Source organism: Olea europaea, chromosome 7, assembly GCF_002742605.1.
Source record: "Olea europaea var. sylvestris chromosome 7, O_europaea_v1, whole genome shotgun sequence".
Lineage (NCBI taxonomy): Eukaryota > Viridiplantae > Streptophyta > Magnoliopsida > Lamiales > Oleaceae > Olea > Olea europaea.
The window spans coordinates 10,209,752-10,236,474 of record NC_036243.1 but is presented as its reverse complement, the minus strand read 5'-3'; the positions used below and the strand labels follow the sequence as shown (position 1 = coordinate 10,236,474).

Sequence of the window (26,723 nt, the reverse complement as noted above, 5' to 3'; positions counted from 1 at the left end):
CTGTTTGTCCTTTTTTTTTTATAGTTTTTGTTCTGTGAGTTATAATTAGTTTTTGCATGAGTTATAATTTATGGTTAATGATTAATGATTTGTGATTTGGGAATTTAGATTTAGGAAATTAGGGATAAGTGACAAAATTAATGGAGAAAATGGTTGAGTCAACGGTTGTGATTCACTACATTTATCTTGTTTGTGTGTGTGCATGTGTTTGTAGTTTGTACACAAGGGAATAGAGGAAAAGTGACTGAAATGCTATTACATCGTGGAGTCAACGGGAATTTAGATTTAGGAATCTATAATTTTTAATAAACGACATCACTATTACGATCGTTGAGTCAACGATCAATGGTTAATGGTCGACGTCCGCCCTAGCTGACCTTCAGCCCTGGATTCGCCACTGGTAATAGTATTGATTACAAATAACAACACTCAACACAAATATGAACATCACAAATTTGAAGGTTATGAACAACAAAATAGTCACAAATTTGAATATAATAAATATAAGAAGGCCACAAGTAAAAGCACTGGTCACAAATAACACCACTAATTGAAAATATGAAGGTCATAAATCTAAATGTTAAAAATAACAACATTGATCCGAATTGAATACAATATGTAAATAAGGAGGTCATAAATAAAAGAATTGATTACAAAAATGTTCATAGATCAGGTCACAAATAACGATACTGGTCACAACACAGTATAAATCACCTTTTGTATTGTGAATACTGTAAAAATATGGCCAAAATCCCTAATAATGAACTTGATAGATGTTGATGTGGTTAAAATAATAATTCTTCACAACTATGTGATTTAAAAATAGTTGGAATGCAGGTGAAATTGATTTTGAAATTTTTATATTTGGAATCATCAGACTATTGATTCACTCAAAGTTGACCTTGTAGACTGATGAAATCGGACTAACTATAAGATTTAGAAAACCAGAGAAAGAAAGCCCCTATAGTAAGAACAAAGAGGTAGGGTAAAGGCTTAGAGGTCATCTATTGATGTAGCCCCCAATACTACCATTCTTGTCGCTATCTATTATATAAATCCCCTCTATACTACTAAACAGAAGCTAAATATAAAATTCACGATGACATTGTGATTACTCAGTCGAAATCTGTTGTTGAAGAATTATACTTACCAAATTATGGCCAATTTCATCAATAACTTTGAAATGTTTTGGATGTAACAGAGATATTAATGAACTGATTTCCAAGATATGTAGTGTAAGAGAGAAATGGGAGGTGAGAAAAATGTTAGGGGGAGAATATGCCCTTGTTTAAGTCACATTATATTCCTAAGAATGTATTTTGAATAGTGTATTGATGAAAAATGTGTGGTCAAAAAATAAAGAAAAATTTTGAGTTGTGTGTAATATTATTTTATTGAAAAAAGTATTATTGAAATGATGTCAAATTACTGTTTAAGAATATATTTTTTTTGTAAAAATATGGCTCAAACATAGCCTATATTATTCAAAAGAATAATGTTATTTAGCCCCACCGAAATTATAACCTCAATCTATATAATATAGCATTCAATAATAAGTAAAAATTAAATGAGTAATTTAATTTCACTTTTCATTTAACCTATTATCTAATATCACATAGATTTTAGTTATAACTTTAATGAGTTAAATAGCATTACTCTATTTAAAATGAAAATATATATCATGTTTTTTTCCTTGTCATGATGATAAATCATGGAAAATGCTCATGTGTGGAAAATAGATGAAAAACTTTTGCTATCAAATACCCAAAATTGATGGAAAATTCATGGAAAGAGGGCCATTCAAAAATGGCCTTAAATTTTTAAGCAATTGAATCCTACCCCTCAATCCATTTCTGCGCCCTCAGATGTGTCGTTTGTGGATTGCTGATCTCACTTTCTACCTAACAATCCAAACTTCTATACCTAAACCTCGCCACCAACCCCGATAATTTGGTTTACATGAACCTGATACTTGCAATCGTTTTCCTATCAAACTCTCTTTTCTTGCCTTCCACCAAACGCACATTTCTCTGCACTTTTCTGGGCTTTTGTTTTTTAGATCCCTCTCTCGGTTTGTAATCCTTTTTCTTTCTTGGAAAATGGAGGCAAAGCTGTTAGGATTCGCTTCTCCTGGTGTAGTAAGCCCCAGTAACTCCAAGATTTCAAGATTAAGTACCCCTTTTGTCCACCAAATATCGCACAAACATAGCAGCTTTTGGTGTCAAAATTCAAGATTTCCTAGGCAGGGTATTAAGTTAATACAAGCCTCTGCAACTTCCATTGGGTATAGACTAAACTCATTTTTTTTTCCTTTCTGAATTTCAAATTGACCTCTTTGTCTTATTGGGTAGTTGGAGTCTTCTCTGCTCTGTGGAATTTCAAATTGATTCTGTGTAGTTATAACTTATCATTATTGTATTCACTTAGTGCATATTTTGTTCCATAGTGATGCAAGAGATTTTGAATTTAGCTCTTAGTCTTATAGGGTAATTTTAGTCCTCTCTGATCTGTGAAATTTTAAATTTGTTCTGTTTACATGTTATTTCTTATCATAGTTGTGTGAAACTTACTGCATGTTTTGTGCCCAGGTAATAATTTTTTTTTTATCTTATTATTAACTTAATAAATGCTTATTTTGAAATAATTTATGGTAGAACCTAATTCTGATTATTGCTTTCACTACTGATGGATTTATTGATAAATCAGCATGATTTAGTTATATTTTCTAAATAGTTTTTATTCAAAAGCAATTAGAGTAGACACGCGATAGCTTTTTAGTTTTTATTGTTTAATTTGTAGAATTGCAATTTTGAGGTTCCAATAATGTAAAAATACCTAGCATGCTTATTTCTTTTTGTTCCTTTGACTATACAATTGTAACATCCCAATTTCTTGAAAAGGACTCAAGTGTTACTTAATCAGAAAATAACATATTAAACACAAAAAATATAACAATCATTTATTTATCAATAAAAAATGTCTTTCAAGATTAAAAAAAAAAAAGAAAAAAAAAAGAACATTTATTCCCAAAAAGTAACCAATTATTTAAAACTCATTTGACAATATGAATTTCCCTTTTAAAATAAAAAAGATTTCGCCCCCACCAATCGATTTCTAGCTCCAAACTCCCAATCTCAATTACCTGAAAGGGGGGAAAACCTTAAAGGGTGAGATTTAAGAAAATCTCAATATAAGTGTGTGTAGTGAACAAGTAATTTGCATTTAAACTAAGGAAAACGGGATTTCATATCATACATATAGGAGAAACACGAACTACTTCATTCATAGGTGATAGTAATTCCTGTGCGTAGCGCTACTAAACTTCAGCCCTCTTATCATAAACATATATGGCCTATGAAACGAATTCGAAATTTTAAAGTACAAAATACAAGTTCGTATAAATCACATACAATATCACTTACCTCGTAACTTGAATGAAATTTGATAAAATGAGTGTGAAGTATTTGACTAATAAGAATCCACTTATGAATTCTTGTGTGTATAGGAAAAATGAAATGACTTTTGGTGTGTGAGAAAGGTGAATGCCGTGAGTGTATGTGTGAAAACAATTAAGAGCCCGTTTGAGCCACATTATTTGTAGAATAAGAATGAAAAATAGAGCCGTTATGGGCCCCATACAAGAGATAAAAATTCAAAAATGGTGGTTTGATGTGATGGATAACGGTCTTATTTTTCATTTTAATGAGGTAAAAATGGAGCTCAAACAGGGCCTAAATATTGTCATGGATGGAAGAATGGAATCTTTCCTCATGTGAAAATGGGATTTTCCCTTATTGGCTCCATATTTATGGCATTTATGATTATTCTTATTATAATCTTGCACATTTAACATATATTCATACATATAATTATGGTAATTACCTAAACTACTTTAGTTATATATATATAGTAATTACCTAATCTAATTCATTATTCCAAAAACCAATCGATTTTCTAATTAAGCATACGATGAATTCCTTTATATAGATTATAATTACGGTGGCAGTCAAAGGCTTGAAAAAAGAAAGTGATCCTACAAAAATTCAATTATGTCGTTAACTATGAATAGTCCACGATTTGATCCCTAAATTATATAAACCAAACAATTTGGTCCGTAGATATTCAACTTCTCACTATAAGGTCCTAATTTCTAATATTAATGATTATAACGAATTTTCGGGGTGTTACAACAATTGACCTCTTCCTTTTTCTTTGTGAATTTTTAGTGGGGGATTCTGATTTATTATATGATCGTTGCTTTTCTTAAAAATCAAACCATTAACACTGAAAATAAAGCACCAACAGTTAGATGCCATGATTTGAAACACCTAGTATGTAGCTATTGCCATTTACATAATGACACAAAACATTTAGCAGAAATTTGATTACCTTCAGATATGCTCAAGTGTTTGACACTATAGTTCATGCCAGCAAAAGTCCCCAGTAAATTGATTTTCTTGTTAATCATAGACGAGCCCATCGCAGCACAAACTTGCAGATGATATTCATACTCCTCGACCAATAAGATTAAACGTTGGACTACTTCGTTTTCTTAATATTTTTATAGGCATAGAATAATGAAAATGATGTATTCTTCTGTTGTGCTGGATGCCTATTTTCTTGATAGAATTTGCCATGATCACTGTACATGAAGGACTTCTCATTCATAACTATTTTTTTGAGAGCTTTGAGCCCTTCATTGTTGACATTCTTGAAGGTCTTGTAACTTTTAAAATTCTCTTGTACATCTATGTTCTTAAGTTACTTGCGTTTCCTTTCAGATTGACACCGAAAAATAGGGTCGATGAGACTGAGAGCTATACTCTTGATGGTATACGGAACTCGTTAATTCGGCAAGAAGATAGCATTATATTCAGCCTTGTCGAGAGAGCCCAGTATTGCTACAACGCGGACACATATAATCCTGATGCTTTTTTCATGGATGGATTCCATGGTTCTTTGGTTCAGTACATGGTCAGAGAAACTGAAAAACTTCATGCTAAGGTATATAAATCTTTATTTCCACCTTTGAGAAGTGAAAAAATATTCATTTTCTGAAGCATATTCAACACAGGTTGGAAGATACAAGAGTCCGGATGAGCATCCTTTCTTCCCTGATGATTTACCTGAACCAATTTTGCCTCCTCTGAAATACCCTCGGGTAAAGTGTTAGACGTGTGATCCATATCAGTAATTCTATCGTTTTCCCCTCAAACAAAAATACAATGTAATATTCCAAAACGGCAACCAGTAGAACTTACCAAACATTGCATGTAAATAAGTACATAGGGAAAATTGCACCATTGGTTGGCAACCTATTGCCGAGTAGGAAGTTGGTTCTCTACTTTGCATTATACCTTGTTCCAAATCTTTCTTCACTTGTCGAGTGTCCTTTGGGGAACACCTGTCCTCTTCAAATTTCTGGCCCCAGCTCAAGTTGAAAAGGAAAACCTTAGCTTCACAAAGTTGGACATGTGAGGATTACGTGACAATGTGATAGAGATTTTAACAGTTTATGTCATGGGAACTGTGCGACTGTAATACAAGCTGGACAACCAACTTGCTACCTGCGCAGTTAGGGATCAATAGTGAGATTTCCCTGTCGAAATTGTTGCATAGTGACAATAAAGGTAGAACCTGTCAACTAGGTAAGTACATTTATATGCTGTAGAACTTTGGCCTAATCATGTGTGTACCACTTTGGTTCTCTGTATCCTCAGTTTTGTTTGGTACTTGTTTATCAGCCAATCTCTGGAAAACTGAGTAATCCGTGATATTTTGCTTTCTAAAATATCCGAATCCGAGATTAATTGACCGATAGTTTGGAATACATTTTGTTCTATGTACAATAAAGATTATTATTTTACGTATTTATGCTTACAAGTAATCTTAATGGGTAGTTCAGTGGTCAGATATTGAGTTTGCTTTCCGGTAGTCATCAGTTCAAGTCCACTCAGAGTTATTGAGATGAGTACCCGACTTTAAATTTCATGGTCACGTGGGATTAGTCGAGGTGTGCGTAATCTGGTCCGGATATCCGCGGTCATAAAAAAAAAAAAAAATTATGCTTACGAGTCAGCGCGTAAACTGTTGTAGGCAAAGTGAGGGGAAGCACTACTTGATACTGTCAATGATTTGAGCATGTGCTGTTTTCATTGTTATGAGCTTTCCTATCTATTATCATTTTTATGTTTATCTGGCCTACCGTTTATAATTTTCTTTGATCTCGACATATAAATTCTAATATTCATACAGGTTTTACATCCAGCCTCAGATTCGATCAATATAAATGTCAAAATATGGGATATGTACTTCCGGAATCTTCTCCCTAGATTAGTTAAAGAAGGTGACGATGGTAACTGCGGATCAGCCGCAACTTGTGACACAATTTGCTTGCAGGTACCATTCTGACTAACTCTACAGGTTAATCTGTTACCTGAACGTCAAATGTATATGTCATTTTTCTAAATAAATCTCAAACATAACTTTAAGGACCCTGTAGTTTCCGAGATAATCACGTTTCATGTAAATGTCTTTGAACTTGAAACCATTGACCGAAAGTAGTGGTGATCTTGTTTAGAATTAATTAGATTTCGCAACTTTGCTTTATATTGATGCTGAATTCCTGCATGCAGGTTCTGTCGAAAAGAATACATTATGGTAAATTTGTGGCGGAAGCAAAATACCGAGCCTCCCCGGATGTCTATAATGCTGCCATTAAAGCACAAGTAAATTGATTTTAGTCATTCTTGATGTGCAGATGCTTCATTGAAATGCATTTTTATTCTCTTTTAAGCATGTTTCACATGGTGAATACCAATACTAATGGAGAGTTAAGTAAGAAAATAGCTAACATTTTGTTAAATTATACGGTCCAATCATATCCAGTCCTAAGTGCCCAAATGCACTTTGCATTTGGCCTTATTATGTATGCTAAAACGAGTTTAAACCAGTGCTGATTACTTAAGGTTATACTTCAGGACAAAGACCAACTGATGGATTTGCTAACATATCCAACAGTCGAAGAGGCAATCAAAAGGAGGGTCGAAATGAAAACCAGAACTTATGGGCAAGATGTGACTGTAGACGTAGGTGTAGATGGAACCGATCCAGTTTACAAAATTAATCCAATCCTAGTTGCCGATCTATATGGGGAGTGGATCATGCCTTTGACAAAGGAAGTGCAAGTTCAGTATTTACTGAGAAGGCTCGACTGAATGGAAGGATGGTTGGTATAATGTTTGATTGTTATGGTAAAAGCTGCTGCTTCTTTTTTTTATTTATTTTTTATTTTTTCCCTCTGTATATTAATACTGAGACAACTGACAGCATGCAACCAGAAGCTTCAATTATAAAGTTGGCTATTGAATAAAATTACTTGGGAAAACCTAAGTTGTTGCAAGTGATAATCTGTTCACTTTCTTGATTAATTTGTGAATTTCACATAAACCAATGGTGCTCTAGATGGTAGTGGGCCCCATATCCTACAATTTATGATTAATTTTATTTTAACCAATGGTGCGATGTGGGGTTCACTATTACTTAGATCGGTGCTAAGCAACATTGATGCTGCATAATATTATTTTTAAGTTGTTAATGGAGAAAAAAATGGATTTTTGCACTCTTTTTCTTGTTATTGTGGCTTTCATTTTTGGAAAAAATTCATATGTCAGGTGTATTGTTTACAACAATTCAAAACTCAGGTATAAAGTTTGGAAATTCAAAATTCAAGTTTCAGTATAATTAATTGAAAATATTTATTAATTAAATATAATAAAATCACAGTTACACAATTAATGGTCACAGATTTATGATTATTGGTTACATATCATCGAATTAATTGGTTACAGATTATTTTGAGTTCACAAATAAAAAATTTTGTATGTCACAGATTATTTCGAGTTCACTGATAAAAAATTTACAGGTCACAAATTATTTTGTAGGTCATAGCTCACATCATTGGTCACAAATTCAAAAACTATAGGTCACAAGTCACACATTTTCTAATTTGATATTTACAGATTACTTTTTAACGACAAATGATCGAATTTTAATGTCATAGTTTACGGCCACAGTCCCCACAACCATAAGCATCCCTTCTCTTCTTAGACTTCAGGCTGTAACAACAACTATCCGTTCTCTTCTCAAATGGATTGCCACAACCATCTCAAATTGCAACCATGCCTTGTCTTTTTTGAATTTGATCTGCAGTGGCCCCTGATCTGTAGCAACAAGCAGTGCTTAGCAATCGAGCGCAACAATCATAGCAAAGAGGGAGACGAGATCGATGGTGGCTTCTAGTGCGATGGAGAGAGAGAGATTATAGTGCAAACCGTCCGATCTTCATAGTGAACTTGATGCTCTATAGCAAAGCATGTCTATTAGAGCATCTGCAAAGAGAATAGAGGAAGTGGCTATGTGGTGTGCTTCTCTGCATTTGTGAACAATGGTGGCATCGATATGGTAGAAAGGAAGAGAGAGAATGATGGTAGTGCCGGCTTATGGGTTGGTGGTGTAGAGAGATTAGGTTTTGTAGTGGGGTGGGTGGGTAAGTTGAATTGATACCTGCTTTTTGCTTAAATAAACTTCCCATCTGAATTTTAAATTAGAAATTTTAAATGCTTGCTTTTATGTAATTTCCTCTTCATTTTTCTCTCCTTTCGCATAGAGTCAATCATTGGGCTGGCCTTGAACCTTCGGTGTACAAATGGATGGGCCTAAGTTTAGCCTTCACTTTTGAGGCCAATCTTTATATGGCCCATAAATTATTTCGGCCCAAAAGTAGCGGGCTAGCCCTCATACAAACCTGGCTTCAAGAATTCCTCGTTATTCTCTTAAAAATTTGACCCTTTTTTTAGCGGTAGACCAGAAAAAGGCAATAAATAAATAAACTGGTAGCACTAAATTTACAAGTATTTTATGCCTTTGGTATATTAATGGGTAAAATAGTGTTTTTTTTTTTTTTTCAAAATGAGTGGTTGAAAAAAAAATGAAAAGTTTTAGATTTATGTGTAATATTATTTTATGAAAAATTTTGTGGTTGAAAATAGAAAAAAGAAAAATGAAATGTAATAGAATGAAAATTAATGGAGGTCAAACGGGTGCTAAACTGAATAATTTTAGTAACAATGAACATTATTAGATAGAAGTATTATGATGGATAAAGATAGATATAATTTAAATTCCCATAATTTGGTGCACCAAATACAACCTTTTTTTTTTCATAAACATGTTTAGACTATTTTTCTTATCTTTAAGTGGGGAACCATTCAGATTTGCTTGAGACAGCGTAGAGATTGCTATTTATCACTATTTCAAAGGTCAAGGATTTAAGTGCCGTTAAGTGATTAGACATTTTAAATGATTTACATATTTCTATATTTAATAGGTCCAATCATTTATTATTATTTAATTGCAATCATGCTCCCTGTCCCGGTTTAGGGACACGGTCAGGGACGGGGGGAGCCATGTGGCGCCCCTGTCTTTAACCCTGTCCCCAAGTCGAGACAGGGGGCTTTATTCATTTAATTGACATCTAGACAGTTGATCATCAACATTATTTCGAAGGAACTTGACATGACGTGCTCTTCGTTTTCATATTCTCATGTGTGGTCAATTTAAGCCCCCGTTTGACCCCCATTACCTGAAAATGAAAATGGGGGGAATAGTATTTTTTAGAAAAATGAATGGTTGAAAAAAAGGAAAAGTTTTCGATTTACGTGTAATATTATTTTATGAAAGATTGTATAATTGAAAATAGGAGAAAAAAAAATGAAATGTAATGTAATTGAATTTAATGGGGATCAAACGGGGGCTAAGTAAACTTCTCTTTTTAATAAAATAGTGAAGCAATGAAAAGATTCCGAAATTTGTCAACTTCGTCACCCAAAGACGAACAAAGTGAGAGGCGGACAAAATTTTTATATTTCAAAATTTATATTATAGATTAAATATTGTATAATGTTACTTTTACATAAAATGACGTCCACTCGAATTTCCACCCCTTCAAATAGAGAGAATTCACTTCAAATAAATCATACTTTATTCGAAGTGGGTCTTGCTCTATGTATTAGATGTATATGTAGCATTATCCTTAAATTCACTGACTTGTCTCCCCCACAAACAAATATTTTTGCTGGTCGACTGGCCAAAGTTTACACTCCTATGTGTCAAACCTGGCTTATATGGACAGAAATATAACATTGCAAGTCAACACATGTATAACGCATTATGAGGTGATGAAAGTCAAATACAGCTAGGCCCGGACTTTCTACTATATTTATATAGGGACATTGTCAGAGCAGATTGCAAAAGACTGCGAGAAATGGAGGGGCTGCGGCGGAGCATAGGGTGGCCTGCGGCAGTGTTGGTGTTGACATGCGCGGTGCTGGTGTTGGTGCCGACGGAGGTATCTGCAACGCGTTTCATCGTCGGAGCTAACAACGGGTGGAGTTCAAATGTGAACTACGTCATTTGGGCTAAAAGAAAACATTTCTATCTCGGCGATTGGCTCTGTATGCTCTCTCTTTTGTATTCAGAACTATGCTTTTGAGCTTTTCTTTTAAGATTATTCCAGCTGGTTTTGTCAAAAAGATGCCTTGCTTATGAAATTAAACCATTGAGAATTGATACTAACATAAACAGCTTAGTTTTTGTTGCTTGTAAACGGGGGAAGATGAAGAACTGCAAAGTTAGACTCCGCTTGAATAATTTTAAATGATTTATATATTCGGTTAAAAATCAAAAGTCAATTTCAACTAAAAATTCATTATTATCTACACATTCCATTACTATTCATCAAACTCTCTAATTATAAACTATTTATAAATTTGACAAACGACGGCTTAATTCATAGTGGTTTTATTTCAATAAAATTAGTTCTACGACCCAATGTATGCCCTTTAGATTTCAGCAACTTTCACTCATGGAACAACACTAGCAGCAACTTCTATTTGTAGAAACAATTCTACTATTTATTTCATGTCTAGGAGTTTAAACTTTTAAACGAGTTGATTCAATACATACAGAATATGCGTATTGTGTATTGAGGTTTGGATTGTTTAATTTTTCACACTTGAAAGTAGTTTTATAATTTGCTAGTATATTCTGAGTTAGAAGCCATAATTTTACACCACCAAGAGTAATAAAATTACAGTAAAAAAATAGACACAAAAGAACACATAAAATTTATAGAAGTTCACTTTAATGTGAGACTATGTCCTCGTCTGTCGCTATAATAATTCACTGATTAAAAAAATTTATAAAAGAAAATAGCGTCCCATCTTCTCTAGCCTCTCTCTTTTAAATTCAATACATTTTATTGAGCCATAAGTTCATTCATCTGGACTTTAGTAGTTTAACCTCTGTTTTTGATAATTGATAATGATTAGATAACTCGTGCACATTGGTTCTTTAATTACTGAGTTTCACCTTTTATTTGGCTATCCATGGTCAATTATGAACTTATTAAAGACATGTTGGTTGAGCAGAGTTGTTACAAATTAAGTCCTAATCTTGATTACTAAAGAAATGATTAGTAACTGGCCTTTTCGTTTCAGTCTTCGTGTATGATAGGCACAAGATGAGTGTGCTTGAGGTAAACAAGAGAGATTACAAGAACTGCAATTCCAATCACCCGCTTCACAATTGGACAACCGGCGCTGGAAGGGACGTTGTTCCTCTCAATGTTACAAAAACTTATTATTTCATTAGCGGAAAAGGATTCTGCCGTAGAGGCATGAAAGTAACTATTCGTGTTGAAAAACCACAGCCCCGACCATCATCTTTGCCATAAAAGGTTGCTATCTTCTTGATAGTTTCAGTATTCTTAGAGTTGTTTGCTTTTGTATTTTGTTAAATTATTTTGACTTGAATGGTTTAGCCTATGATCATCTTGTGAAGAACAAAGTGTGGGTTGAGTATCTTTAAAATGGTTTGTAATATGAGGACTCTTCTGGCTGTTATTTAACTGATATCAGGTTCTTCTACCGCCGCGGATTCATACTCTTGTGTTTTTTTCTCTCTTTAGAATTTAGAATAGCAAAATATTATTCGTGAGAGTTAGTTGCAAGAATAGTTAGGTCCATTTGGCATGACTTTTGTTTTTGTTTGAAAACTAATTTTTAAAAGGGTTTCATATTATGGAAGTGCTTTTAGAGGAAATTACATCGAACCAATTTCCACAAAAAATGGCGTCATATTGCAGTGATCACCACTCCTTTATAGTTCCTCAAAATGATCCCGACTCCATAGAAACTATGACCCTTGACGGAAACATCAACATTCAATTCGGTATTGTTTTTCTTTATCCATTAAAATCTGCCCTTGTGATATTCAGCTTGGTAGGGAGAATGTCTCTAATTATCTTCCAGATGAGAATGCACTCCATAAAAAAACTCGAGCAGCCCGATAATGGGCTTGAGGGATGCCTGGGAATTCAACTTTTTTAGTGATATCATCATCTGGTTCCCAATTTTACTATGTACTTACTCTTCTAGTAAAAATGTCACATTGGCATATCACTAACACTTGGCACGTCAACAAGTAGTCGAGTATTGTAAGAATGAGGTCCGTATCAACTGGTAGAAGATTGACTTGAATCGCCTTCCAATTCCATCTCCTATCTTCTAAGAATAAATCTGCCGCACTCTAGAGGTAGTCATAGATCAGTTAAATAGGGCGAACAGAGTGGTGGTGGGCGAGGTGAAGCACTAGATTCAATATATGAACCGAATTCAACGAGACACTTGACATGATTCAATATATGAATTATTCTAGAAACGGAATTGATCTTCCTAGTACCGGTTGTAAGTGGTGCCATGTCATTCAAGTGATTAGCAAATCACTGCTTAGGAGATTATTCCCGATTCTAGAAAATTGTGATTCAAATTTGGTTTGTCAAACACTAGGTTAGTAGGGGGGAAAGGAAAATTTTTAATTGTTTTATTACGACTCCTTGTATTTTGAAAATTTTAAGACTATGACTAATTATTATTTTTATTTAAAGAAATAGCAAGTTTGTTATTTGAAAAACTTTAAAAGAGAAAAGGGTCGCAAAGTTGTTTTGCCCAACATTTGCTTGAGGGGTAACATGCCAAATTGAAAAGATAAGATTGTTTTGTAGAGAAAATGTAAATGATATTGTTGTTTTGTTTTAATTATCCAAAATAAATTATTTATGAATTATGCTTAGAATCTGTTCGACAATGACTATGAGAATTAATTTTTTGACATTTAGTGAGAAAAGTAGGTCTCATATGTGAATGAAAGAATAAAAAATGACGATTAAATAATGAAATAATGGTAAAAAAATTGATTTTTTTGGTGATGGCTATCAAACGGGCTTAAGTTTGTTTACCACTCGTATAAGCATATTTTGTAAGCTGAGCCAAACATTTACTGTGTCTCTAACGGAGTTCTTGGAGGGGATGAGATTCGGGATAAGATATTTGAGCCATTAACGGAGCTCTCACATTTTTCCCTCCAATGGCGACGACTTTTCCTTCTACCTCAGTGCAATCTCCCCAAAATTCCTTCCCTCCATTTAAACAATGCAAGATACCTTTTATCTGGGCCCCTAGAAGATTTTCTCGATGCATCATCCTGTCATTTCAAACTCAACTGCCATTATCACCACTGTGTTCCTCTAATGGCACAGACGCGGCCACGGCAGAAGATGAATGGCCAAAAAACTTAGAGGCAATGAGCACTGATGTTCTTCGACGCTTTATCAATCTCAATTTGGGCAATTGGACTGGCTCTCTTCATGTCGGTATCAATTTTTTGAATTTTGCTGATTTGAAGAAAGATGGACGGATTATCTTATGTGCGTGTGTGTGTGTGTGTTTTTTTTTTTTTTTTTTTTTTTTTTTTTTTTTTTTTTGGTGCAGCAATTTGATTGTTATGGGAATTTGCTGAATAAAATTAGTACAAAGCTTGCGGTGGGCTCTTATGGTGAAGATGAACTTCTCAGTTTAATTCAAACGTATGTTTCCTTTCATTACGGTTATGTTATATTAGAATATTTAAACGCTTTCCACTGGGTTTTGAGGTTAGATTAATTTTGTTTGGATAGTTATTGCCGGAAATTCATTCATTTCTTATACGTATTATCAACAAATGTTGCCAATATGCACTTTTGTTTGTGTTTGGAATTTTAACAAAGAATGGAGGTTAACAAGAAATTATTCAACATCCTGATTAATTAGTTTGGTTTCAATGAAGTTTTATTCCTATGGCAAACTAAGAAGAGCTGCTTGAAAAAGTAGTTGAAATGAATAATGCTCTAAAATAGAATCTTTTCATTTTATATAATGTGTTAGCGTATATAGTATAACTATTACTTCCTGTTGTTAATTTCCGCATATGAAATGGCAAACTCCAAGTACGTTGTATCATATTAATTTGATACTTACAAAATTAAAGAGAATAGTGTAATTGTGTAAATCTCAAATTGCCTCTTGTTTTTGCATTACATAGTTTATCAGCGCCTTTATCACTTCCATTCTTTTATTGAAATTTGTTTTCCTTAATCACGACATCAAGCCCTTTGGCAATTTATTTCTTCACAACAACCTGCTGAATTTAAGTTATTCACTTTGGTTGATTTAGCTCGAAACTGTTGGAAGAACTTAACTGGTTTTAAATAAATTTAGGTTATACATCAGACAACCTCCAATTGAAGATGGTAATGAGCCAGAGTGGTTTGAGTACAAAATTAAGGAAACTAACATGTTCACTGTGGACAAATATCAACAGGTGAGCCTTCTTATTTTGAAAGCATTATTGGTCACTCATTGTTAGTTCCTTGTTGCAAAGTTTTAACCTTCATGTTATAAATTTATTATATGGAATCCTTTTTTTGGTTATTTTATTTCAGCATCCATTGATATTAGTTTGCAGATAGGTTTCTTTTCCAAAGAGAAGGCTTTTGCTTTGAGGTATCAGACAGCTGGAATGTTGGAAACTGTGTTAAGACAAGGGGTCCTAGGTGAAGATGATATTGGAGAAGAATCACCCAAGTAAGTGCTTTGTTAGTTGAGAAACTATGTCTGAAGCAATAGCATGACTGCCTGTGAAAATTAGCTGTTTAACAGGTATCCCTTTTTGAAACAAAGACAACTTTTCGGTGTTAGATTTTCTTTTTGTATCCAATGCTCTATTTGGATTGGTGTGACCATTAAGAGCTATGTTTAATATGTAGTACTAGATTAGACTGTACAATACAATGGACAAGAGTTCAGCTTCTTCTTTTTTTTCCTTTAATATTGTTAATTGCTAACATGACAGTGATATTGTTTTCAATAATATCATGAATTCTTGATTGTACTTATGTCTTTACAATTCCTCCTGGTCCTTACTCATGTTGGTTCCATAGTTTTTCTTTCTTGATATTGCTTTACTTTTCACAGAAACTTAAAGCTACCTTCTCGTCGGCCTTCTCTTGTGTGCGAAAACTGTCTTTATTCCTTGGAGAAAGATATGCGAGTAAGAGCATTTCATATCATGGATCCACGAGGCATTCTAGATATGCTTCTTGTATTCCTTGAAGAAAAAGGCAGCAAAGTGCTTGTTCATCCTTCCTTTGACAATTCTAATGTATATTTAGATCTATACAAACGTTCCCTTTTTTTTTCAATTCGTCAATTGTAATTTGAATATCAACCATTTATCATCTACCTCATGCATCCTCAAATAATCATTTCCTAATACTAAGCTATTGGTTCTAGGAAACGGACAGGATTAGTCCCTTTTTGGGTTCATGGAAAGGTCATTCTAGAACAAAACGCAGTGGTGTTTATGGAGCTACAATAGCTGAAGCAGATACAATAGCTGTACTCAAAATGAATGAGGATGGTCAACTTATTCAGGTTTGTCAGTCTTGTAGAACTGTGTTCCCCTTTTCCTTCCAAAATTTGAGAGTTCTCAATACAGTAAAATAATTTTTTAATATTGTCGTTGTAATAATAATGATATAATGTTATAGCTATTCAAAGACTGTGACAGGTTTTTAGGATTTAACCATGATGTTTATCTAGGCTCTGCTTGAGTCCACGTAAATTTTGGGGAAAAAGAAACATATTTACGAGAGAGAAATTTCCACAAGTGGTCTTTTCTCAATATTTGTTGTCAAAAGCTTCTAGATGTTTGGCAGCCTTCTAATTTTCCCGCAAATATTTCCATCCCATTTTTAGTAGTTTGGTAAACTTCAAAATTAACCAGGAAATTGTTTTAAAAATGTCAAAGACGGCGGAGAAGATGTTCATCTTTCTCTACTGCGAAATTTCTCAAAGATAACAGAGTTGATATCTTTGAATGTGTTGTCTTTTTTCATTTAAGGTATTTGTTTATCTCATATTTCAACTGTTCGAGTTTCCATGCTCCAACTTGGTGGATGTTTATGGACATTATGTTTGAGTCGTACTATAGTTTTGTTTCGAACAAATTTTATACTGTGCTTTTGAGAGTTTTGGTCTCATCTCTGTTGGATTCTTACCTGATCCTTTCATTGGAACATTTAAGATAATTTCTTTCGTTTTCTTGGTGCTTACAGGATTTTACTTCTACATCAGACGGAAGCAATGTCACCACTAACGTACATTGGACAGGATCCATGTCCAACAACTTAGTCACATTCGACGGTGGCTTTCAGCTGACTTTATTACCCGGGAGCATGTACATGGGGTACCCTTCTGATGTAGCGAAGAGTGTGCAAGAATCAAAGTCGTTCCATTTGGAGTTTTGTTGGGTTGAGTCACCTGAAAAAAGACAGAGATTGGTGCGGACATACGATGTAGAAGGCTTAGCCGTCTCCTCTACATATTTTTATGAGACCAAACTATGAGTATTCATCTTCCTCTGTATACACTCACTTTATAAGCTATAATTGTAAACCACGATCGGAGGATTTGTTATTATTACACAATCCTATACAAAAGTAGTACTTCCCAAAACACTATATAAAGGGGATATGCAAATATGCATATTTTTAGTAGAAATTATCATTCAACTCAGCTTAACCTCTATAGAAATCAGTATTCTTCTAACATAAATTAGAGTACATATGACGGCTAAAGTTCAAGAACAAGAAATGTCATGTGATGAGAGAGCCTTGTTAAAGTATATTAGTCTTAGAAGAAGAAACACTGTAGATGTTGAAAACTGTCAATGGCATCCACATCAAGTTACGAGGTGCAAGACAAATATTCCCATTACCATTTCTTTTTGTCATCACATTCATGAAAAAAATCTCAATATCGTATTCATAAGTGAATGTCAGAGTAATGCGATGAAGGGGGATTATTACCGCAGTCACTGACTTTGAATAATATTACTTTTTCTCATCTTCTCTGTATTGGAAGTTTAGCAATTGTTTTATCAGACACATCACTAGGAGGAGGGCAGTGCTATATTCACTCATTTGCCACATTAACGAGGTAATCTGAGTTTGGAAGCCAAAAATAACATTTACAGCAATCTACCAAAAAAAATAAAAATAAAAATTGCAGCACAAAAAACTTAGACATGGTACGTGAAGTATAATTGTATTAGTGGTGGATTCAGGTGGTGGCCAGTTAGGGTGGCTGCCCCAGCTGGACTCGCCGGAGCCGCCGGGCACCACACCGGCTATGATAAATCTGTGATGACAGATTTTGCCCCTGCGCCTAGCTCCAGTTGTGATGCTGTTCAGCTGTTGGGCATTTTTATTTTTATTATTTTTTTTTTTTTTCCTTCAAACTAGGCTGGCCCAAATTAAGAAGCCCAAATCACCCATTGACATAACAGTATCTGTGGTGTGAAGTTCTTGTGTGTGTTGTGTTGTTTCTGGGTTCTCTCTCTCTCTCTCTCTCTGTTTTTTTGAGGTAAATAGTCATTTATAGATACACATTGTTGTATCTATGCATATGGGGGTTTAGTAATGCAAAAATTTGAAGTTTCTTAAGGTAACGTTTATGACTTGGGTAGTTGGGTTCCATTCTTTTTTGTTTTGCAGTGGGGGTTTTGAAACCAATAAAATGTTTGGGTTTTCAAGAAGAAGAATGAAGTTTGGAAGGTAATGTACTTATATTGCCTAAATATGTGTATTTTATACATTTTTGTGCTTATATTTTGCTGAATCAATGCATTTGTATGAGATAAATTCTTTTAGAATCAATGGATGTATTTTTAATCATGTTGTTAAATATGAGCTACCTTTATCAATGAAAGTGATCCTTTTTTTTCTTGTTATTTGTTGTTTTTTTCTTTTTATGGGCGAATGTAAAGATTGTCGAAGCTATTGATTTAGGTACAAAACAACAAAACAATTTTTCCCAAAACAACAAGTGGTCCAAATGACCAAATCAATTCCATTTTGAAGCTGAAACCGCAAAGGCCAAACTCTTTTCCTCCCTTCTTCATTCTATAATTTCCATCTGAAAATCGAAGAGGCAGCAGGCAGCAGCTGTTGCTACCAACGCCACAAGGAGTCGTCAGCGCTGTCGATCGTTGTTCTGGTCTCAAAATCTTCAAGCTCGTGCAGCCTTCGACTGGTTACTGCTGAGTGCATTTCTCTCTCTCTCTCTCTCTCTTTCTCTCGGTTTTGTTTTTGTTCTATTTTGTTGACTACTTCTACTTGACTTGTTGAATAATGAAATTATAAATATTGTCTGTAATTTGTAAATTGTGTTATTAGTCTTATTAATCATATTCACTTTAAAGGCAAATTTTTTATTATTATTTATGAGTTATGATTTATGTTTTGTGAGTTATTATGGAGAATTGTGATTTATGTTAAGTAATTTATGTTTTATGAGTTATGATAATTGATTTGGAAATATTAAATTGGGACATTTTGCAGATTATTGAACGATTTTTTAGACCGAAACGAAAGTCCATATCTAATTCTTCTAGTTCTAGTTGTGCACTAAGTCTTGCCATTGATTCTAAACTTTTAATAATATTTAATCAAATTTTAATAAACGATTGGGCTATTACGATCGTTGATTGTCGACGGTCAACGGTCAAGTTTCGCCCTAACTGAACTTCGATGATGGATTCGTCCCTGACTATATACATGATGTTCTTTTTACATTTTAATATATATATTTCTACATCATGAAGATTTGAGTTATTTTATAACTTCGTCCATATTAATTGTTGTTTACTATGTCGAATGTAACTTTACAAGCCGAGCAGGAAAATTTTCAACTGTATGAGTTGGCTCATTCTCTCTTCGGAACAGGCCAAGCAAGAAAATTTTCAAACAAGTTAGATCATTTTCAACTTGTCCAGAAGAGAGCATGAGCCAACTCGTACAGTGGAAGACCTCGACTCAATCCATTAACACCTCTAAGTATCAATCCTTGACTTCAGATTTTTAATTAATAATCCTTATCCAACTAGAACAAGGTGAAGTGATCATTTAATGTTTAAATGGATAGATTATGACTGAGTTCCTACTTCCTTAGCCTTTCACGTAGTATGATTATGGGTTCCATACCTTTAAAAGTAAGATTTTTAGATCCCCAAGTTATTTAAATATGTGATTTTGAATCCCCATGTGATAGCAATGTAGATGTTAAAATCGCACGCTACTCTCGATTGAATGTGAGAGAAATGATTAGTGATTTGATAATTTTACTCTTCAACTTCTAGTCACGTGAAAGTTACTTGAATTTTATCATCTACATTGACCATTTTGATCGATGAAGACTTCAATTTACAACTTTTCATAGGTTGAAGATCCAAAACATCACTTATATACAAGTTAAAAACACAATCACACAAAGTGAAAGATGAGAGGTCCATTTCCCCTTTTTAAAACATTGATGTGTTGCTATTTCCCACAATACTAATGTACCCTCGTGTATACAGTTACCCAACTAGCTTCTTCCTCCGACTTCTTTTTCTACGGCTGTCATATTCGGGGAAAGCTTGCCTCGTGGCCCATATAATATTCATCTCTACTTTGTGATAAATAAAGCATTCATACCCTGTTGGTCTTTCAGAAATTTCATAAAATGAGCTTTTTAGAGAAACAAGCGAGTTTATTGGGCCTTGACCCGTAAGTATTGTTTGGATCCAAGCCCAGCCGTCAACATAGTCTGGCAGCGAATAAACAAGAGGAAATTTCGTTTAGCTTCATCCAATTTCACGACCGGGTCAAACTTTTACCAGCTATTGGAATCGATTTGTTTGTTCAATTCCCGGGTGAGTTCTTCTCCGTTCACTGTAATGATTTATTTCATTTGTATGGATAGTAATATGCGTATGTAGTAGAAGGATCTGGAGTTCTGAATTTCCGGTGAAATTTAGTGGTAATTTGTTCTGGATTTTAATTTTTGAGCTAGCTTTCACGATTTAATTTTCTTTTTTACTAATTTCGTTTTTAAGCAAATTGTATAGGATTTGTGGCTTCGCTATAGTTGGGTTACCTTATCTGTTTATAGTCTGAAAACTTATTATTCAGTCTGCCTGTTAGTGATCAAATTGTGTACTTTTTGTTTCGCGATGGTCGTAATGTTGGGGATTGTTAACGTAGTCGTGGGGTAGTGGGAAGGGAAGTTACTTGTGGACTGTGATGGTGCGTTCTTAAGTTTTATGCAGTAAAACTATAGCTTGTTGGACTTGGGGAACATTGGGTTGGTTGGTTAGTGTGTGGCAATAGGCGGCACGGTGGCGGTTGGCGCATACTTGGAAATGGCTGATGGTTATATGATAAACAGTGACTTTTTTTTAATTTTTATTTTTTTAGAAAAAGTCAGAACCTTCTTGTGATGAGGTGTGTACTGCAGGTTCAGTGGTTTTTCTTGGGTTGTGCTAGCTCTCCCTTTCATAAATACCCCCTCCTCTCGCCTTGACTTGCTGGCCAATCTTAGGTCTTTCTGTTTACGGAACGAAGGCGGGGTGGATTGTTTGGGGCAGGGATGGGGAAGTTTGTGAATTTATACTGTGGAAAGATAATATAGCACTATCAAACCGATATAGAGAGCAGTTCGTGAGAACTTTTTTATCATGGGGAAGACAAACTTCATGTGTAAAGAATTGGAAAGTTTTATTCATTTACCATTTAATAACTCATTAATCATATCTTGGTATATAACTCTTTCCAACTTGACAATTTAAAACAGACTTTTAAAAAGCAATGGCCGCTACAAGAATTGAATATTCTAAAGCATTCAATTCTGAAAGAATTTGAACTAATTGTGCCACAGTGTTTTAAGTAATTAAATATTATATAATGGATGAAAAAAAATAATAATAATAATAATAACCATGATCCAGGCAGTAACATTATTTTGAGATCTAATGAATTAAATTCAAGTCAAAATGTTAGTTCCAAAATATGGATTTGATACCTGATCAATTCAATCAGGCACTTGCCATCTATTTTCATTGTTCAAATTTTTGACAATACATAGAGTAGATTGGCAGATAACAATACTTGTCCTTTAGAAAGGAGTTTATGCTTTATCGACTACTTCATATCATGAGCATTAAACATCAGTCAACATAAAACCAACTGACATGTTTTTGGATGGATATTTCTAAGAGAGAGTGAGAAAATTGAAAGATAGCCTTATTCTACAATGGAGTGAAATTATGAATTTTTGTTTCGTGATGGTCGTAATGTTGGGGATTGTTAACGCAGTGTGGGGTTGTGGGAAGGGACAGTATTTGTGGACTGGTGATAGTGTGTTCTTAAGTTTTATGCAGTAAATCTATAGCTTGTTGGACTTGGGGAACATTGGGTTAGTGACTGAGTGTGTGACAATGGGCGGCATGGTGGTGGTTTGAGCATATTTGGTTGTGGCTGATAATTATATTATAAACAGTGCTTTAAAAAAAAATAAAAAATGGAACCTGCTTGTGATGAGGTGTGAACTGCTGGTTCAGTGGATAGTTTTTTGGTTATTGGGTTGCAAATACCCCTCCCTTGGAGTTGACCGGCAAGACAATCTTAGGTCTTGCTGTTCACGAAACGAAGGGGATCGATTGTTTCTCTGATACTCAGACTCTTCGAAATGGACGAAGTACCTGTGTCCACACGACACAACATGTGTATGGGTATTGGGATGTGTCGATCCTTCAAATTTCTACCAGACATTTCTTGAAATCTGCTTCTTTTGTTTTCTTCGTTCTTCTTGTCTCTTTTTTTCTTTCCCTTTTCTTCTTTTCTGCTCTTTCTAAACTTGGAGCTACCGTCGAGAGGGTGGAGGAAGGCGGAGGCGCTAGGTTTTCCTTTCTTTTCCTTCTTTCTTTTTCTCTCCCTTTACTTATTTTTTTCTTCTTTTCTTCTCTGTGTCGATGGTTTAGGGTTTTCTTTGTATAAAATGAAAATGGGTTCCATATAGTGCTACTTAGTGTTTCACTAAATCCAAATTGCAACCAAGCCCCTCATTTTCTATTTTATACTGTGGAGAGACAGATATAACGCTAATAAACTGATATAGAGAGTAGTTTATCAGAGCTTTTTTATCATAGGGAAGACAAACTTCATGTGTAAAGAATTGGAAATTTTTATTCATTTTACCATTTAATGATTTAATAACTCATAATCAGATTGTTAAATAACTATTTGCAACTTGACAATTTAAAACAGATTTTTTAAGTAATTAAATATTATATGTTGGATGAAAATGAGAAAATTTATAACCATGATCCAGGCAGTAACATTATTTCAAAATCTGTTGAGTTAATGTAAAAGTGTTAGTAGGTTATGGTTTGTTCCAAAATATGGATTTGATACCTGATCAATTCAATTAGGCATTCACCATCTATTTCATTTTTTAAATCTTTGACAATACATAGAATAGAATGGCAGATAAGAATATTTGTTCTTTAGAAAGGAGTTTTTGCTTTATCAACTTATTCATATCATCGTTCAAGCATTAAAAATCGGTCAGCGTGACAACTGACATGTTTTTGGATGGATATTTCTAAAACCGCCTAAGATTGCCAGATTGAAAGATAGCCCTGTTCTACAATGGAGTTGGGACAAACTCTAGCCTTAGGAGTCACTTGAACCTTCTCATTTTACACCCGTTGTCCTTATTGGATTGGCTTCGACTCTTTAACTCTCCTAACACCTGCTGTCTGAGGTTCCACCTCATTCAGCACCATGTTACTAGTTTAGCATGTGCCATTTTCATAGTGTCAAAACTCTTTCTGTTGCCTAGATATTGAAGTTTATAAGCCGCATTCGCTAATTTTTTGCCTTCTTGTGTACAAGGCATACGGCATACAGAAATAGATCTAAAGTAAAGATGTAGGATACAGATTAGATGATAGCTCAATGTTGAATACAGGTTAAAATATTAGTATTACTTTCTCAGGTTTTTAATTAATCTTTACTCTTCTTTTCTTTTTATGAAATGACTCTGTATAAAATTGCCAGAAAAAAGTTCTTCTAGGAGAATCTATGGTAATTTCTAAAAATTTATTGTAAATTGAAACAGTTTCTGTATTTTGGGTAATCCAGTAAGTTAAAACAGAAAGCAAAATATTATCAACTCATGCTATTAGCTCAACTGCAGATCCTTAGCACTAAGTCCTCTTGTTAAGCATACATGGGTATATGTAACTTAAATATACATAGCTTAATTACATGAATGATTATACTCCATTGTTACGCCCAAAGAAAATTAGTGTAATAAAAATTGCTCGGACAGTGATTGGTTGCCCTCAGTCTCATGACTCGCTCACACTTAATCTGGTGTCTTGATCTCACATTTTCACCTTTGTCTCCATGTAAATGTTTGGGGTAGTTTCATATTGCTATTTAATTAAAGCAAGGTCTTGTCATTTCACTGTACTTCTCTGTTTTAAACATATTTTTCTCTGCACACACGAGTTTCCATGTTTATCTCCATGCATGTTGAAAATTATGTTTAAAACTTCCATGTAGTTTTCTTTGTTTGTCTTGGAAATTTCTAGATCTTAAATGTTTGAAATAGTTGAGTATTTAGACCTACAAATTTATTATCTTGGGAAAGTTGTTGAAATGTTTTAAGATTTAAGGTTTATGTGTTAATTTTTATTAGTTATTCAACTGTGTGCAATTTTTTCGGCTTCAAGTTCATTGTCTTAAATCTCATAAAATTTATTTTTAGCCTACTTATTTTTCTTCACCTGTCTTCTCTTTGATTTTGAAACTCCACAGTTCAATTGGAGTTGGAGTTATTTGACACTTTTATAACCAGCATTTACATTGATCTTTATGGCATCTCGAAGAAACATTCCCTACAGTCGTCTTGCTGATGATGAAGATGATTCTTATGATGGTAGCGGAGAAAGGCAAAAGGACCCTCGATTTGACTATAGCCCTAAATCTTATGATAAAATTCCATGGAAATCCATCATCCTTGCACTTTTCCTGCTCTCCCTGGGATGCCTACTTCTCTTTCTTTCATTCTTCATTTTCACAGGTCACATGGGTGGAGACCGTTCCCAAGCATACGGCCTTTTAGGACTCGGAATTCTTACCTTCCTGCCAGGTATCTTAAAGGCATTTCTTTGGAAGCATTTCTTAACATTAAGATATCATGTTAGAAGAAGTTTCATGTTAGTCACTAAACCTCTGAAGTTTTCATTTTTATTTCAACTTGGGGTCTTTCTTAAAATCCGTCAAGTGAAGGCAGAAATTTGACGTTGCACCAATATAAATCTTTTTCATGTCGGACATTTTCTTTACAAAAGTTGCTCGTTGGCTGAGGCTGAGCTTAATGCAAACTGAACAGCTAAAACCTCTTTTGAGCTGTCATTGGTTCGCAATTGGCATGCGAGCCAGCTCGTCACAGGAGTGAAAATGTCAGTTCAGTTAAAAAAACACAAACGATGGTGTAGCGAGCCATGCCGGGCTTTTTGGTAATGAGCTAGCACGTGCTCCGCTCGCCCCATATGTGAGCACGAGCTGGCTTGCATGGTGGGCCTAGCCGAGCCTGATGGTGGCGAGTTGGGCAGCGCAGCTCGATCCATTTAATATCCCTAGTTTTAGCCCTATTTGGGTTCCATTCCAAAAAAAATACATTTTTCTCTCATATTTTCGACCACACATTTTTCAATAAAATAATATTACGCGTAATCTAAATTTTTTTATTTCTTTTTTAACCATATATTTTTCAAAAAATACTATTCCAAAATACATTTTTTCCCAAAAATTGATTTTAATGGAGCCCAAACAAGAGCTTAATTTAGTGATTGACTTGAAATCGATAGCGAACTTAAATTATGAATTTGGAACACACAGAGTTTGATGACTAACATGAAATTAAACTATAAGTTGAGTGACTAATAGTACCCTTATTGCTTATCCTTTTTTTGGGGTTAAATTTTTGGATAAATCTATTGGTACATAATTTTGGGTCCATAAGTGTGTCCATATACTCACCCATGTAAGAGTGGTCCCCACTCCATGTGAGTGTATGGACACAGTTATAGATCCAAAATTATGTACTTACAACTCTAGATTTTTTATCTTTGATACATTGCACCATGAAGTCATAGTTGATCCTGCTTCGTTTTCCTGCATGTGTTGCTTTTGGAATTAGTAATTTACATGCAGGCAAACATAAGCAATCCAATGTTATGGAGTCTCTAGCTATTCTTTTTGTTCCCAGGATGCTTCAACTGTTTAACATATCATGTTGTTGTACTTCTGCTTCTTATTTGGCAAACATAAGCAATCCAATGTTATGGAGTCTCTAGCTATTCTTTTTGTTCCCACGATGCTTTAACTGTTTAACATATCGTGTTGTTGTACTTATGCTTCTTATTTATTTCTCGAGCAACTGTTCGATTTCTTGATTGACTGACCACAAAATCTCTGCAGGCTTCTATGAAACTCGAATTGCATATTATTCCTGGAGAGGTGCCCAAGGCTATCGCTTTGCTTCAATTCCCGATTATTAAGGTTTTTTGCTGTTTTATCCACCCTAGCTTTGATGTTTATGAACAAGTTTTTGTTTGAGTTAATGACATATATTTTACCATGTGGAACTGTCAGCCTTCACATTTGATTACTTTTAAGTATCTGAGTTGTACCAAACATGTAGTTACTGTAATTGGCCTGAGCAGAAATCCTGTACCATATTCAGATATTCTTCAAGAATGGCTTGTGTAAAATGAGTTTTTTTTTTTTTTTTTTTACGTTAAATCAGAAAGAATTAAACATGATAATTGTCAAATTTTGTCTTGTTCATCGGTTTTTTAATTTTGTATAGTCAAGTGTTTTGATACGAGTAATACATTTCCCTAGTTTAACTTCTCACAAAATAGAATGCCCTTCCTTTAAAGGAACTTAATTAAGAATCTTACCTTTTATTTTTTCTACCTCCATACGATACCACATAAGTTTTCTTTGAAATCGAAAATGAAATTTCTATCATAAAAAATTACAAGTTAAATAAAAAGTGGAATTGGGGACGTAATAGCAAATGAAGATTACAGGTCATCCTGTTCCCCTCGCGAGGGATAAAACAACAAATATAAGCATCTACTCCTTTCATCAGAACTATAATATTAGATAAATAAAATACCGACGTAAGAGCAGATTTAGAAAGATTTGATATTATTTAAAATCATATATGTTCAATTCTATTGACGTTAAGCATTCTAATTATAGAGTCACGAGTATCCAATCTTCTAAATTATAAATGTCACCATCCCAAAATTTGTTTAGAGTTTCCTCTCAAGCTTCAAATGTGAATAATGTAATCTAACACCAATTTAGATGGTCAAACTTG

The 26,723-nt window shown here is 34.2% G+C and overlaps 4 protein-coding genes across 7 annotated transcripts; all 4 read left to right on the top strand.

Annotated features, from left to right (window-relative positions):
- Positions 1-1,840: 1,840 nt before the first annotated feature.
- On the top strand, positions 1,841-7,409 carry LOC111396946 (chorismate mutase 1, chloroplastic). 2 transcript variants are annotated; one of them, XM_023023568.1, is made up of 6 exons: positions 1,844-2,284; positions 4,782-5,004; positions 5,075-5,161; positions 6,256-6,399; positions 6,636-6,728; positions 6,981-7,409. In XM_023023568.1, the coding sequence occupies exons 1-6, from the start codon at positions 2,100-2,102 to the stop codon at positions 7,215-7,217; spliced, it is 969 nt and encodes a 322-aa protein (XP_022879336.1). In that variant the 5' UTR covers positions 1,844-2,099; the 3' UTR covers positions 7,218-7,409. The 2 variants fall into 2 exon arrangements, with proteins under 2 accessions (XP_022879337.1, XP_022879336.1); XM_023023569.1 differs by lacking the exon at positions 5,075-5,161 and having other exon boundaries at positions 1,841-2,284.
- A 2,852-nt stretch (positions 7,410-10,261) lies between these two features.
- LOC111397676 (lamin-like protein) lies at positions 10,262-12,001 on the top strand. The gene is made up of 2 exons (XM_023024677.1): positions 10,262-10,514; positions 11,559-12,001. Exons 1-2 carry the CDS (start codon positions 10,325-10,327, stop codon positions 11,792-11,794), a joined length of 426 nt encoding a protein of 141 aa, XP_022880445.1. The 5' UTR covers positions 10,262-10,324; the 3' UTR covers positions 11,795-12,001.
- Positions 12,002-13,371: 1,370 nt separating this feature from the next.
- LOC111396945 lies at positions 13,372-17,006 on the top strand. 2 transcript variants are annotated; one of them, XM_023023567.1, is made up of 8 exons: positions 13,372-13,767; positions 13,890-13,984; positions 14,655-14,757; positions 14,902-15,020; positions 15,411-15,597; positions 15,729-15,869; positions 16,553-16,848; positions 16,909-17,006. In XM_023023567.1, exons 1-7 carry the CDS (start codon positions 13,486-13,488, stop codon positions 16,841-16,843), a joined length of 1,218 nt encoding a protein of 405 aa, XP_022879335.1. In that variant the 5' UTR covers positions 13,372-13,485; the 3' UTR covers positions 16,844-16,848; positions 16,909-17,006. The 2 variants fall into 2 exon arrangements, with proteins under 2 accessions (XP_022879335.1, XP_022879334.1); XM_023023566.1 differs by having other exon boundaries at positions 13,374-13,767; positions 16,553-16,952.
- A 3,003-nt stretch (positions 17,007-20,009) lies between these two features.
- LOC111396944 (transmembrane protein 230-like) lies at positions 20,010-26,103 on the top strand. Of its 2 annotated transcripts, none has more exons than XM_023023564.1 (3): positions 20,010-20,297; positions 24,143-24,476; positions 25,811-26,103. In XM_023023564.1, the coding sequence occupies exons 2-3, from the start codon at positions 24,200-24,202 to the stop codon at positions 25,888-25,890; spliced, it is 357 nt and encodes a 118-aa protein (XP_022879332.1). In that variant the 5' UTR covers positions 20,010-20,297; positions 24,143-24,199; the 3' UTR covers positions 25,891-26,103. The 2 variants fall into 2 exon arrangements, with proteins under 2 accessions (XP_022879332.1, XP_022879331.1); XM_023023563.1 differs by having other exon boundaries at positions 20,013-20,190.
- The last annotated feature ends 620 nt before the right edge of the window (positions 26,104-26,723 follow it).